We start from the raw sequence: 16,491 nt of genomic DNA on the forward strand, positions 1-16,491 counted from the left end.
GATGATACCAAACCAGGTGCAGGTCAGATAATGTTGAAATAGACTTATTACAGACTTGTCGGGATAACATATAGACTTGCACAGATACAATTTAACACAAATGACTGCTGTGAAGTATTACATGGAAGAAGTAAAAAACCTCTCATGAAAAAAATCAATGAGAAGCCGTGTGCTCATGACTTAACATCTAGGCAATGTCCAGAAGCCATGAAGAAGGGTAAAAGAATGTTAGGTAACAGAATATGTAGAGCCCAGGAAAAATGAAACTCTGCTTAAGCTTAATAACGCACGAGGCTGCACACTTTAAGGTCTGTAGACACATATTTGGTCTGCTGAAAGGTCCAGAGGAGGGCAACTATTTGAGCTATGAGGTGTTCACGATTATGAAGGATACCCGTATACTGGACCTAGGCCATTATTTTAAAAGATGTTCAACAATAACACCAGGGCCCAGTTGGAAACGTAAGAGTAAATTTCACACAAAGCAGAAAGTTTTTTCTTTTACTTTCTGAACACATGAAATAAATTACCAAGCAGTGTAGTGAAGAATTGGACATTAGAGACACCTAACACTCAACATACTGATTGATGAGCTTGTTAGTATAGATCAGGGGTCTCCAACACGTCACTCGCGAGCCACCAGTAGCTCACAACCCCTTTCCAGTTAGCTTGCCAAAGGATTAATGAATCCTACATAAATTTGAAAACCTGATTAGTCAAATTAGGGGTGGGCGATCTTTCCAAAAAATCATCATGATCCTTTTAACACAAAATCACGATCCACAATCTGAAAGGCAATCTATCTTTTCAAAGTGGCATACACTGCAAGACCTAAGTAACATTTTAAATATCAAACAAAGTTGAATCCAATTGTTCTCTCGTTCGCTAGCTAAGCAGAGTTAAGGAACACGAACCGAAGCTGGCCAGTCAGTGAGGAAGGCCCCTCCCCTTTCGATTCGCACAAATTAATTGGTACCAGAGCGCACATAAAGATCTCAAAATGCTGGTCTGCTTAGGATTCCAAGGATTAATAAAATAACAGTGGGAGGTCGAGGGTTTAGTTACAGGGCTCCTAAACTGTGGAATGGTCTGCCTGCTACTATAAGAGATGCCCCTTCGGTCTCAGCTTTTAAATCCCGGCTGAAGACTCACTACTTCAGTTTAGCATATCCTGACTAGAGCTGCTGATTAACTGTACAGACTGCATCTCTGTTGTTAGTCGTTGGCACTAAAACATAAGTAACATGATAGTTAGAATTTGTTACTAACCCTCACCTATTCTGTTTCTGTTCTCGGTACTCAAAGGTGGCACTTGGTGCCACGACCCACCTGCCAAGTTGTTTTGCCTGCCTAAGGTAAAGTCATCCCTGATGGAGGATCACAGGAATCGTGGAGTAGAGGAGTCCTTTTCATAGGATTAGCGCTATTTCAGCTATGGACTGGCCAAATGGGAGAGGCAGCTTGATGAATGACTCTAAACAAATGCAAATCATATGTGATATCATCTAATGTTAAATTCTGCTACGTACTTCTAATATTTTTATACTGTATTGAGGATTTGTTCCGTGTATTGTATTGCCCCCCTTCTTTTTGACACCCACTGCATGTTTTAACCTACCTGGACAGGGGTCTCTCTTTGAACTGCCTTTCCCAAGGTTTCTTCCATTTTTTCCCTACTGGGAGTTTTTTTCCTTGTCTTCTTAGAGATTGAAGGCTGGGCCTGTTAAAGCCCATTGCGGCACTCCTTGTGTGATTTTGGGCTATACAAAAAATAAATTGTATTGTATTGTACCGTTAGTGAACTATGATACATAGCGAAATGAGAGAAGTCGCAAAATCAAATGGAATGTTCAAGCAAATTATAGAAAAAAACCCGATCTAAATCCGTTAAGTAGTTCTCTCATGAAAAGCGTACAGACATACAAACTTTGGATTTTATATATTAGTAAACCTTCAAAATAATGAGCAGTTAAAGTCTCAACAGTATTGTCAGCATTTCTGGAGCTTAGCAGAGGCAGATAACTATAAGAATCTTCACCAAGCAGCTCTGAAAATGTCTGCTTTGTTTGGGTCTCCATACCTCTGCGAGTCTGACGTGAATGTCATGAAGTCAAAGTTCAGAACAAGACTGACAGATGAACATTTAAATGACTCATTAAGAGTGAACCTAAGTGGCTCCACTCCACCATACACCTACGTCTCTTGAGTCCATGCAATGCCAGTCTGACTAACTAAAAAACACATCACACATGCAACTGGACATGTGAATAAAGTGACATGTAACAAAATGACAAATGAATAAGTAATATCTGTGTACTTGGAATTGCATTGTTTTGTTTTGACAGCATTCATGTTTTACTTCAATAGTGTGAGATACACTAGAAAATGCATACAGACATACAAAATGCACTTACAGGTGAACCAAGTATTTTTTTTGTGATGTTTTAATGCAAAATGTGAATTGTGGACACCAAGGTTATTATAGTTATCGAAAACTAAAATCAAAACTGAAACTATTATTAAAAAAACATTTTCGTAAACCGAAATGAAAAACTAAAACTAAACAAAACTATTAAATTAGCTGGAAAGACTAACTGAAATAAAAATTTACCAAAATATTTCTTAGTTTTCGAATGGATATTCTTGCCTTTTTTAACCCTTTAATGTGTTTCATTCTTGCCGTTAGTCTTTAACCCTTTTAAGTTTTAACTCTAAAACAGAAAGTCATCCACCACGAGCCGCCTGCACATATTCATGAAGTGAACGGCGGCTGTTCACACAGCATTTGCGCTGACAGAGCGAGCCGAGTACGGCTGCGTAAAGCGTGTGAAATAGAAAGAGATTTATGTGCCGACTTTATTTGTGCTTGTTGTATATCAAGATGTAATTCAAATGGCTGAAATCAGAATGTGCTGGTCAACAAAACGTTTACCATATGGACAGAAAAATCACGAGTGAGTAACGTTTCAGTTTACTTCTCAGGTGACTGCTTTTTGTTGACAGCAATTCACCTGTCACTTCTCACAGGAGAAATCGTTTCTACTTTCTCATATATGAAGTATGGAGAAAGTATAGTAATCATGAAAAAAAATCAACCTCGATATTTTGATGAATCTTGACGTTACAGACCTCCCAGAGTCCAAAAATACTGTTTTTTTTTTTTGGAAGTGTGTGTATAAACACGGGAACTCAAAAACGCAACTAGATAGATGGATGAAATTTGGCATATGGTTGTTACACCCGGATTGTAGACCTGTATTACCTTTTGGGCCAAATTCAAGGACAAAAATTGGAAAACTCCAGACTTATGTCATAATGAAAATGTGTTTAAGCTAGTACTGCCATGTTTTTGTTCTCAAACTCGACAGGTGTCAAAATGACTGGATCGGATACTTTCATGCACTGTACTTGCCCACCTTTCTGATAATAAAGTGCAACTTGTAGCTGTACCTGTGTCATTGTCACAGACCACCCTACACACAGTCTACGACCACATAGCTGTTCTTCTGACCTAGAGTGGGTATTTCTGGCAGTGTCAGCTTTACAGAAGCAGCAAGATGTTACGGTAAGTGGAAGGCTGCTGTCCCAGAACGCTGTAACATACAAAATGAGCCAAAAGAAAGTCTGTCAGGAAATGTAACTTATCATCAGGTTCAGCTAGGAAGAAAATAACATTTTGCTGATGTTTTTCTGCAGTTCCCTTGATTTTCAAACTACTCCAACAACTTCTTACTGCAGTTGATGAAATTAGATTTTTGTTCACTGATCTACTTGTACATCTTTTTCATATCATGCCATGAGGATAACTGTATTCGGTATGGCAAAGTAGTTAAGTAGTAAAGACAAGTACCCCTCTATTTATATACCCATCTGAAATCATGAAAAACATTTGTTTTACGATTCTGTTGTATTGGCCTGATCCAACCTTAAAAAGCGGGGAAAAAGTGCATAAGGTGTAGCTAGCCTGAACACACACCACTAGCCTGAATTCAGTCTGTATGACCCTCCATCACTGACTGCTACAGGGGTCTGCTCTTAAGCCTACCCTTCTCCCTGGGCTGTCCAACTTGTAGGTTCACATTAAAGATATTTGAAGTGATTAAACTACGACACTATACATTTTGGTTTTCCTTAAAGTTATTTCATATTTAAATACATTTTAAAATGCCACAAATGTTTTTCAGAATCTTCTTTCATGACCCACCTATCTAATAAAGGGTTAGTTTTTCCACGGCTGCCTTACAGCCTCAAAGAAGCAGGCTCAATTTCTCCTCCAAATCCTGTTCAAGTGTTGCAATGGACTGCATCCCTTCCAAGGTCAGTTGCTGCCTTGCATCATGTGCTGCTGGGATAGGCTATGGCTTTTAGCAGCCCTGTAACTCAAAGAAGGTTCGTTAAATGGAATGATTAATGATGTCGAACTTATTTATAAAAATGCAAGCAAGACCTTCATCTCCATGATTCTGTATGTAGGGCACCTCCCCACTCACTATTGCCTCTAAGACAGTAGTGGCTTCATATTTATCAAACAGTTTCTCAATTTCTACCATGCTATACTTTAGTATACACTAATGGCGGCTTTCTGTTAAGTAAACTCCCACAATTTTTACCAGCAGTTTTACGGTTAAGCCCTTCTGACCGCTGAGAAAAACAGTGCACAGTGCAGAACTTCCAACCAAAATCCTGATGGGAGTTTCTGCTTAGAGATGGACCTTATACAGTACACAGCTTGAGAATATTCCAAGTAGTTCACGTCAAGTTGTCTTTTCTGGTACAAGCGACAAAGTCGTCTGCCTCAAGCACAGCTGTTTTACAAAGCAAATCCGGAGTGAAATGCTGCACCAGACACTAGTATGGACAAAGAAAGATGCAAAAGAGATGGAAAGAACACAAGTAGACAGAGCCCTGTGGTTTAAGAGCACTTTATTGTTCGTCGAGGCTACGTTTTAAGTACAAAAAGGTGGCCAGCCAAAACCTCTTATCATATAGAGAAACAAGGCCAAAAAGGAAAAGGAGATACAGATGAATAGCACTGAAAAACACAGCTGGGCTCTGCTTCGCTCCGCTTTCCAACGGCATCAGTCTACTGTCACCAACTCGCGTAGCCTTTAGCAGTAAGAAACTAGTGGCCATGAATGAGTAACTGTGTTCCTGCACTTTTTTTTACCTTAATTACAGACAAAACTACAAAAACAATTAAAAAGATCAACTTTTTTTTCCACCAGAGACAAAAAAAAACTGTATGATTACAATAAAGGACAGGGAAAAATTAAATAGCTACATATCATTAACAAATTAATTGTTCCTCAAAAAATACCTACGAATTTTCTTTTCTGTACATTCTTTACGCACAGCGTAATGATGGTCTTAAAAGTTACCTATATAAAAAAGTTTTTTTTTTTTTTTTCTTCTTTTCAAAAGTAGTGATTTCCTCTAAACAGAAGGATTCTGAAAATGCCAAAGCGGAAGAGTACACGTGAGTGCCTAGGAAGAGCAGTTCTGCCGGAATGTTTGGGTCTGCGATTTCCATCTCGGCATGAGCAGCTCCACCGAGCCTAATGGAGGAATGTAAGCTGCCTCGGCCACTCTGAGGCCCCATGTGGGCACAAGCAGTCGGGGCTGAGCAACCCTGTGTAGTGCCCACTGACAAATGTATAGAATGTCACTCTGTAGGCAATTAAACAGGCAGGAAAGGGTGACCCAGTCACTGCAAACACAAAACAAACAACTACACTGACTGCAATATCAGCAGATTCTGTCAAATCCTTGAGTCCCAAATCCTCATGGCAGCAACCAAAATGCATGGAGTAGCTAGCGGAAGGGAAGAGCTGAGCACACAGGCCGGGAATGGGTCATTCAGGAAAACCACAGGAAGGCGTATCCCACCCCGATAGCCACACAGGTCAGGTGGGGTATGAGAATGCAACTGATCAGTGCCTTCAATGAAGTTTCATTTTGCAGGATTCAAAATGCAACTTGAGTACAAAAATAATACTTTGTCAAACAGGAAAATAAATAGCAAATGGTGGGCACTCAGATTCTGAGTATGTTGCTGTTTGCCCATGCATTCTTCTCAGTATAAATCTTAACCCTCTATAGGGGGCTTGCGTGTGAGTATACATCTAAAGGCCTGCCCGGAGGCTGTGCTCGTTGCTGGCATCTTGCTACAATGAGTATCAAATTAAAAATATAAAGTAGAACTGTACCAGCAGTAAGAATATCTAGGACCATTACTGGAAAAAACAACTGAAATAAAGAATATTAAGATTCATAACATCTATACATTAATAGACACCAGCTATTTAAAACATGCATTGGTAAGCACTACTGCCCCTGTAAAAGTCAGAAAAAAACAAAAACAAAACAAAACATGAATGCCCAAGAGCGCTGATGCAACATCTCTAACTGGCACATGCCCTCCAAGTACAAGAAACTGACAGCCAACTTCCAATAGTGCAAATCAGACCTGGCCACTCTCTTCAAGTAGAAAGGTACAGAATCATGGGAAAAAGAACAATAACGAGCAAAGCACACAAGAGGCAGATCCAAAATAGATATGGGAAGGGGAGGACAACAGCAGCTACAAGTAAAAGCACAAAAATGTGGTTCTAACAAATGCATGGCTTATCGCTGAGGGGCAGGCAGCAGATTTGCATCGGCAGTTTCTTTGGTAACAAACAGGTGGTTAGGGCACTATATCAACTAAAAGAACCATCTTCTGCTAGCTTTCTCTTACTTCTACTAAGCTGGGGTATAGAAAAATGTTTTATTTTTAATGGAAAAAATAATAAACTGCAACCCTCCTGGTGTCAGTACACCCACTCTTGGCAGCTGGTCTCTATCAAAGGGCCAGCCATTCACTGTTCATGACATCACTGAAGGAGACTGACTGTGGTTGACCATATGGGAAGAGGGTGGAGTTTGGCCCCGACGTGTAGCCGATTCTGGGCTGCTGGGCACCCCATCCTTGGCAGCCTTTATCTGAAGCCATGTTTCCCCTAGAGCTTTGGCAAAGTGGTCATCGACTGATCCAGTAATGGAAACAGAGTTTGTGACTGGCTCTGGTTCCTTGTAGTTCTTCCCAAGACTCCTGCGGAAGTGTTCCTCAATCACTGGATCACATGTATTGTTGGCTGGAAAACAGAAAAACACAAAAAAAAAGGCAAAAGAAGATTACAAAAAGTGAATTTTCATTTGGAAAGAGTACAGCAGGTGACTGGCTAAATGGCAAAGCAACCTTTAGATGGACAGAGAGAGCGGCACAATTTCACTGCGGCATATCCTCTTGTTGGTTTTAATTTCGTCACCATGTTAGGATGAGATCTAGAGTGCAACACTGAAAACAACACACAAACATTGGAGGAACAAGGTCAAAAATTTCCCAGGACCTGCTCTGGACTCTGTTCAAGCATCGGGGTCGGGGGATGGAGGGGGTGTTGTGATGAAGGAAAGGCAAATTTAAAAGTAGCAATGCCAACACGATGACTAACAAGTTCAAAACTGAAATGGTGGATACACAGAAAGCACCCATTACATTCTTTCACTACTCTAGCACCTTCACAGCTCCTCATTGGTCAACCAGTACCCACAACAAATATTAACAGACCCATACCAGCAGCGGGTTTGTCAAATTGCCTCCCTGGTGGAAGAACAATGTAATACAGGTGTATCTCAATCAATCAGAATATCATCGAAAAGTTATTTCAGTAATTCAATTCAACAACTGAAATTCATATTGTATATTCATTACACACAGAGTGATATATTTCAAGCTTTTATTTCTTTTCATTTTGCTGATTATGGCTCACAGGTAATGAAAACTCAAAATTCAGTATCTCAAAAAATTAGATTACACAAGACCAATAAAAAAAATGGCCTACTGAAAACTATATCCATGTACACTCTCAATACTTGGCTGGGGCTCCTTTTGCATGAATTCCTGCATTAATGTGGTGTGGCATGGAGGCGATCAGACCGTGACACTGCTGAGGTATCATGGAAGCCCATGCTTTGATAGCGGCCTTCAGCTCGCCTTGAAGCACTGACTCAGGCCACAGTCCACTCTTTGTGAATCTCCCCCAAATTCTTCAATGGGCTGTGCTTCACAATCCTCTCAAGGCTGCGGTTATCCCTGTTGCTTGTGCACCTTTATCTGACACATTTTTTCCTTCTACTCAGCTTTCCATTAATAGGCTTGGATACAACATTCTGTGAACAGCCAGCTTCTTTAGCAATGACATTTTGTGGCTTACCCTCCTTGTGGAGGGTGTCAATGACTGTCTGCTGGACAACTGTCAAGTCAGCAGTCTTCCCCACATACAGTATGTGTGGCCTACTGAAACAGACCGTGAGACCATTTCAAGGCTCAGGACACCTTTACAAGTGTTTTGGGTTAATTAGCTGAGTGGACTGTGACACCAGAAGTCTACAATATTGAACTTTTTCAGAATATTCTAATTTTCTGAGATACTGAATTTTGGGTTTTCATTAGCTATAAGCCATAATCAGCAAAATGAAAAGAAATAAATGCTTGAAATATATCACTCTGTGTGTAATGAATCTATACAATATATGAGTTTCACTTGTTGAATTGAACTACTGAAATAAATTAACTTTTTGATGATATTCTAATTTATTGAGATGCACCAGTACATAGACTCATTTCAAGGCAGTGTGGTGTGTTGCATTAAGGCCTGGCCCCACATGAAGAAAGCAATTTTTTTTGTTTATTTATTTATTTTTGTTACCAAGGTCATCTGGAGATGTGTCATTTAAAGTGAACTTCCATTTAGTAGGACTTCACCAAGAAGAATTCATTTTGTGTTGTCAAGTGGTGTTATGGGGACAGTAAGGCAAGTTGCATCTTAAAAAATAAAGACTAACCAACATCATACCTACAGCCACATAATTTAAGAGAAGACACTCAACACTACGCCACTTGTATAATGTCACAAATTGAGGCAGTGGCAAGGATTACTAATTTAACTAGCTTTACTAATATGCTAATGTGATGTGACTTCTTGATCAGTAATATAGAAGTTAAATGCGAACTGACTACAGCTGAGCTCACAGTGAAAGTCCTTTAACAAGATACATTCAGACCACAACACAGGCACACAGCAAAGTCTGCTTGACTTGTCAACAGGCAGAAGAAATTTGAGACAAGAAACAGCCACATCATGATGTGAATCAAATGATTTAGTACCCTGAACTAGGACTAAGTATATTTACACATGTTCATTAAACACCTCAAATGAGGCCTTATTACTTTTGACTTGAAGGAATGGAAATAAGAGTCCATCACAACATGCAAACCCCATTTGGATGCTCTCTGCATTTATAAACTTTAAAAGAATTTATGAAACAAATTATAAAAATGTAAATAATTCCTTTGCCCTGAAAAAGTTGGAAAAAAGAATACTTTAGAGTCTGACTCAATTCTTTTTCAACTTTTTCTCTACAGTGATGAGGAGACTTTTGTCCCATGCTAGCACTGTAATTAACATTACTTTAAACACTTAGCCACACAGCAAGGCAAACCAAAGCAAATTAAACAGGTCAATAAACCAAGAACACAAACTTACATTTTCCACTTAAGCAGGCACTAATAAATCTCATATCTGCTTACATCAGCAGGAACATAATAAAAGAAGATCACTAAACACCTCACTTATAAAATAAACATTTGTCCACTTTAACATTTCTAATTTATCAATATAAACATAATGAATGCATCAACCAACTGGACCCAAAAATCACTGATATTTAAAGTCACTCCTAAATGTCCAAATCAGTTTTACAGAAAAGTAAATAAATTCAAACTAAAACCAAGAAAACACACGAGAAAAATGAAACTCTGAAAATATTATACTATTATAATATTATTAACATAAAATGCACTAAACCCTAAAACTGTGTGAAGAAAATCAATTATTCAAGTGGCTCCTTTTTAAAGATAAAGGAATTGGCTCATCGTAAGCCATTAATGAAGCCCTAGCAGTACATTCAACAAAGGTCCAAATGCGTTTATGTGCCCTACTTCGACCCAAGTCATGACTACATGGCCTAACGATGAAGTGAGGAAACAAAATACAGAGCTAAATCTCTCTTTAAATTTTGTTTTTTTCATTGATAAAATGCCGTGTTGCTGAATTTTTACTGCTATCTTAAAATCTGTGAAACATCCATCTACAATGTCTATACAGTGATCCCTCCTCAATCGCGGGGGTTGCATTCCAGAACCCTATGCAAAACGTGAAAATCCGCAAAGTAAAAACCATATGTTTATATGGTTATTTTTATATATTTTAAGCCCTTATAAACTCTCCCACACTCTTATAAACATTTCCCACACAGTTATACAGCATAAACCCATTGTATTCATTTAGATATTAGGTAAGATTCGTTGAAATTATGTATGTAAACACACGGTTTATATGCAGTAAAACCTAAATATTATTTTAAAGATATCGAGTATCTCAGATATCCCATATGTTACAGCCATTATGATAGACAGGCCACCAGCAATAAATATGTACAATGCAAGAATAATTATATACAGTAAAATGTGTGTACAGTGACACTAGACGTACGCACATGTACCAAGTACTGTACGTAGAAAATTAATTATGGTTACTCACCAACATTGGCACGACAACTTGTCCGATAACAATGAGTTTAATTTACTGCACAACAAGGAGCGCATTACAGCTCTTCTAAAGGAGCCTCTTCAGGCAATTGTGTAGCACCACCGCTGTTGTTCTTCCGGCAGTCTTCAATCCAAAACCCTAAAGTTGATTCCATCCAGACTACCGCCTTATTACGTCCACTTACAACTCGTTTTGCGCCCTGGTTAAAGTACACTGCGGCCGTAGATCTTATATTCGTTTCCTCCTTTTTAAATAAAAGGAACTGTGGACTCACAGATGCCGTAATGGCGTCCTACAGTGGTGTAGCTGATCCCTTCCTTCAACACATCCAAAACATGTACCTTTTCGGCAATCATTACCATCTTCCGTTGGCGCTTGGGCGCGGCCCCTGAAGCAGTAGCAGGAGCAGATCGTTTTGGAGCCATAATGAAGGGTTTGACTATGCACAAAGATAAACACAAAAGTTAACTCTTTACACCGTGAAACACGCTGATGCTGAATGAGCGAGACGAGATTTCCTGGTTAACGCAGTGGAATCGAATTCGGTGCTCTGTCGCTTAGCCAATCAGCACACAGGAACTTAACCGCGTGCTCTGATTGGATAGCTTCTCAGCCATCTGCCAATAGCGTCCCTTGTATGAAATCAACTGGACAAACCAACTGAGGAACCAGCGAAAATTCTGCGTTATATATTTAGATATGCTTACATATAAAATTCGTGATAGAGTGAATCTGTGAAAGTCGAAGCGCGATATAGCGATGGATTACTGTATTTTAAGTATAGTTTCATGCATATCAGTGCTTAGGAGCCAACTAGCATTTTCAGATGTATTTATGAACATTCATCTAGCTATTTTTATCAATAAAACTATAATGATTCTCTGTACTCTATATATGAACAAAAATCAAAGAACATGTGCAAAACAGACTGGGATAGAATTTTAAGTGGTTTCATACAACTCAGAAAAGTTAAAGCAGTTATCAAGAAAAAAAAAAGCAATTACAAATGGAGACCAAGAGAGAGCCAAAATTTAACGAATTACCAATTGACAATAAAGTCACAGAAGTAAAAATCTTGCAATGCACAATTTAAGACCAATCCACCCCTTTTCTACATGTGTGAATTCAAGCTCATACACAGACAAAAAGGATGCTTTTGGAACCATCCACATACCTCTAGTTTTTTGTATCCAAGTAATTTTGTCCACATATGCAAAAAAATGACATCACATGACCTCTCACTTATCCCAATAACACAAAAACAAAAATACACATTTAAACTGGGCAGTAGCTGCAAATCTGAAAATAATCCAAAAAAGGCAAAAACATCCAATTTGCATAAAGGTATATTTAGTGCATTTTATGTCTGTTTCAGAACATGAGATCCCTTACTTTGATAAAACAACCAACTTGCTATTTGAAGCACACTAAAAACAAGGATTGAGGTCCAAACTTTACTTTCCCTAAGCCACAGTTGTCAAGTCGTACTGTGTCCATCTGGGAGATCTAATACTCCCAAGTAATCCTTCTATCGTCCTCTGGGTCTCCTCCCAGCTGGTCATACCTATTACACCTTTACAGGAAGGTGTCCAAAAGGCACCCATATCTGCCTCAATGCACTTCTCACCCACTCTCTAAGGGAGAGTCCATCCTCCCTGCTGAGAAAGCTCATTTCGGTTGCTTTCACCCACAATCTTGTTCTTTTCAGTCATTACCCAAAGCTCATGACCATAGGTGAGGGTAATGGCGTAGATTATCTGGCAAATTGATAGGTTCACCTTCTTGCTCAGCTCCTTCTTCACCACAACGGATCGGTATAGTAACCGCTAACTGCACTTGCCGCCCCTATCCGTCTGTCAATCTCAATATCCCTTTTCCCATCACTCATGAACAAGCTCATGTAAAGCTGCCCCAATGCGTGCTGGAGTTCACAGCCTGATGAAGCCAACAGGACATCATCTGCAAAATGCAATGATGCAATTCAAAGGTCACCAAACTAGACACCCTCCCCTCCCGAACTGCACCTTGATATCCTGTCCATGAAGATCACAAACAGGATAGGTCACAAAGCATAGCCGTGGTGGAATCCCACACCCACTGAGAACAGTGCCGATTTTCCTGAGTATGCGAAAACACAGATCTCACTGTGATTTAACAGGACCCTAATAGCTGTCATTAAGGGCTCCAGAACCCTGCACTTTACCAGCACCCTCCACAGAATCCTTTGAGCAATACAGCTATATGCCTTTTTTAAGTTCACAATGTAGACCAACTAGATGTACTCCCATGCTTCCTCCAAGATCCTCATGAGGGTAAAGAGCTGGTCCACTGTTCCACGGCCTGGATGGAATCCATTGCTCTTCCTGGATCTGAAGTTCCGTGACTGTGTGGAGTCTCTTTTCCAGTACTATGGTATAAGCTTTTTCATGGAGGTCGAGAAGCGTGATCCCCCCAATAGCTGGAGCACATCCCCTAGTTCCCCTTTTTAAATAAATGGGGACACAAACCCCCACCCAGTCTACCACTTCAGGGGCACAGCTCCTGATAACCACACAGCATTAAAAAGGTGTGTCAGCCATGACAGCCCACCAATGTCCAGAAACTTCTGCATTTCTGGGAGGATCTCATCCACCAACATGGATATATATATATATATATATATATATATATATATATATATATATATATATATATATATATATATATATATATATATATATATATATATATATATAAAAGTTAACTTTTGTTATAATTTCATTTTATCATTGCTTGCATGATCTGCAAGTTTCATTCATTCATTCATTTGGCTTCTAATTCTGTTTTACACTTTAATTTTGAGTCATGTATACGGATACTATAGAATAACCCCTCTCTAGCCAACTATGTGCACCCAAAAGACTAACTTCTTAAAGATTTCTCTGCACCTTCCCCTTTACGTTTATTTTCTTGATAAACCTAACAAAACAACTGATGCAGTTTGTTTCCATATACTGGACACCGTTATCCATCCATCCTCTTCTGCTTATCCGAGGTCGGGTCGCGGGGGTAGCAGCTTAAGCAGAGAAGCCCAGACTTCCCTCTCCCCAGCCACTTCTTCCAGCTCTTCCGGGAGAATCCCAAGGCGTTCCCAGGCCAGCCGGGACACATAGTCCCTCCAGCGTGTCCTGGGTCTTACCCGGGGCCTCCTCCCGGTTGGACGTGCCCGGAACACCTCACCAGGGAGGCGTCCAGGAGGCATCCTGATCAGATGCCCGAGCCACCTCATCTGACTCCTCTCGATGCGGAGTAGCAGCGGCTCTACTCTGAACCCCTCCCGGATGACTGAGCTCCTCACCCTATCTTTAAGGGAAAGCCCAGACACCCTGCGGAGGAAACTCATTTCAGCCGCTTGTATTCGCGATCTTGTTCTTTCGGTCACTACCCATAGCTCATGACTATACTGTAGTAACGTAGATCGACTGGTAAATTGAGAGCTTTGCCTTATGGCTCAGCTCTTTTTTCATCACGACACACCAATGCAGAGCCCGCATCACTGCGGATACCGCACCGATATATGGACACCGTTATTTCAAATAAATCTGTTATCATACAGAAGACCCTTTCTTCACTGCTTGCAACCTATCTCAAATTAAAACTGTTCTACTTTTCACAATATACATACGCTTTTCCTCCTAATCAGAAAATGGATGCTTTCTACAATGTAAAGCACCAACAGTCAAGTAAGTTTAAACTGATGAGAGCAGAACTGCCATAAAATCAATGTTGAATAAGTCTGATAAAAATCCACACATCCCTGTGATAACTGCATTTGTAATCAGTACTGCACATGATGATATGGTACTGTCACACAGTCTAGTTTTTACAGTTTTTGTATGCTCTGGAGCTACAAACTAAGATCCTTTACTTGTGCTTTCACAAAATTTTTTACCACGAGCATGTATGCGTTATTTTGAACCATAATGACTATGTTATCTGCGTACATGAAACACATCGGTTCTCAGTGAACCGATTCTGTTAAAATTTGGGACAATTCATTTTTCAAGAAAATTTCAAAGAAAAGTTCAAGCTTTCGCTGAGGAATCATGAATACATGTCTCTGTTCAAATTTTTGAAATTTCAAAATCTACTGAAAATTATTGGCAAATTTGCAAAATATATATATTTGCTGCTTTTACTCATCCAACAAAAATATTAGATAAGAGGAAAGGAATCACATTAAGTGTTTGTTGCTCTTTATGTAGAGTGAACAAATATGTACAGTTTTATGATATACCAAACAACCTCACAGCTGAATTATCTGCACATTATGATTCAATATTTATGACTCTGTAATTTATCTGAGAAAAAAAAAAAAAAAATCTGTCCGCATGTTCTGAAGCAGACAACAATTACCTTAAGACAAACAGGTTTCAACCTCTTTCAAAAATGTTATGCTTAAAATATTTGAAATTTAGTTAGTCATAGACCCTCCAAAACTAACAACAGAACATTTATCAATGCCATTTTTAAATCACTTAAATTGGAATCTGCGATCTGTGAAGACCGTTATGACATTAAAAACCTATTTGATCTAGTTTAACTACATGATACTGTAAAGTGCTGTTAGAAATCATGTATTTAATGTTATCCACTAACACATGTAATTGTATTTTATTATCAGCGTGTACCGATGATGTCCTGACACCTCTCACACTCAACATTACCAGATGACCTTGCTGCTTACAAAGGCTTTACGGTGGTGTTAGCAGTGTGTTTTTATCTCAGAAGAATACATTTTATGATCTAGTATAGATTTAGTGAATAATTCTCAACTTTAAATGGGTTTATTTTGCAGACTTTTTTTTTTTTTTTTAAATGGCCTGTCCTGGATTGTTAGTGTTATCTGACAAGAGTTGCACCCTGATGTCAAAATAACATGAGCACACAGACACTGAGACTGAAATCAAATCATACAAGATATATGTATGTATGCTTTTGCTAGCATATGGCAAACTCCTCACCTCAAGCTGGCGCACATGTACTTACTGACAGAGCCTCTTCGGTAGCTGGAAGATGCAGGTGGCACACAACCATTGTGAGCAACAGGGCAGTGAGACAAGCCACAGTTTCGATTGCTTGCAGAAGCACATGTGATAACCGATGGACGATTCTATTTAGAGAGGAAACAAAAAATGTTAGATAATGCAGGAGCATCAGCCAGAAACTCAGTAGATATACATATGTTTTTCATCATTAGTCTAGGCAGTAGGTAGGTGCCTTCAGCAGAGATGTAAACCAACATAATTCCTCAGTCCTTACCAATTAGAAGCTTTGTGACTCATGTGGATAAGGGTAAAAAAAACACGGGAAGTGCACACTGAGTTCTAATGGATAGTCCAAGAACCAGATTATACTTCACGCTCAGAACACTTAAGCGCATGCATCATGGCTGCTACGTGTTTCCAGTGTTACTGATGCATCCACTGAGCATGTTGTCAGAAATCAGCAAGACTCATGAGATTGTTGCAGTACCAGCAAAAATATGGGTGGCGTGTGTTGTTTATGTTTTGGTATGTGACATCAGAATCGTTGTTTACTCTCAACATGCGACTGCAAGCTGCACTGCGGCTCCAACAAGATCAATCTACATGCTTCAATGTGGTGAAGCAAATCATCAAACTTAAATGCTTACATGCTTTGTGCTTTTCTTCATCAATTTCTCACATAGGCAATACAAGTGTTGCATATTCCCCATCATAATAACGTAATACATTCAAAGTTCTCACATACAGTACCATCTGTATTGCTCTTTCAGTCTTTTTCTTTTGCACCTTCACAACAGCATCAAAATGCAAATCAT

At 39.4% G+C, this 16,491-nt stretch overlaps 1 protein-coding gene across 3 annotated transcripts in view; it reads right to left on the reverse strand.

The window, feature by feature from the left end:
* Window positions 1-4,906: 4,906 nt before the first annotated feature.
* vgll4b (vestigial-like family member 4b) overlaps window positions 4,907-16,491 on the reverse strand; it is a 239,506-nt gene continuing 227,921 nt past the window's right edge. For all 3 annotated transcript variants that reach the window (XM_039770880.1, XM_039770881.1, XM_039770879.1), the window contains 2 exons: window positions 15,678-15,801; window positions 4,907-7,133 (listed from right to left, as the gene is read on the reverse strand). In XM_039770880.1, the coding sequence (XP_039626814.1) occupies window positions 6,865-7,133; window positions 15,678-15,801 (393 nt within the window). In that variant the 3' untranslated portion in view covers window positions 4,907-6,864. The remainder of the gene's footprint in view (window positions 7,134-15,677; window positions 15,802-16,491) is intronic.

Source organism: Polypterus senegalus, chromosome 12 (assembly GCF_016835505.1).
Source record: "Polypterus senegalus isolate Bchr_013 chromosome 12, ASM1683550v1, whole genome shotgun sequence".
NCBI classification, from domain to species: domain Eukaryota; kingdom Metazoa; phylum Chordata; class Cladistia; order Polypteriformes; family Polypteridae; genus Polypterus; species Polypterus senegalus.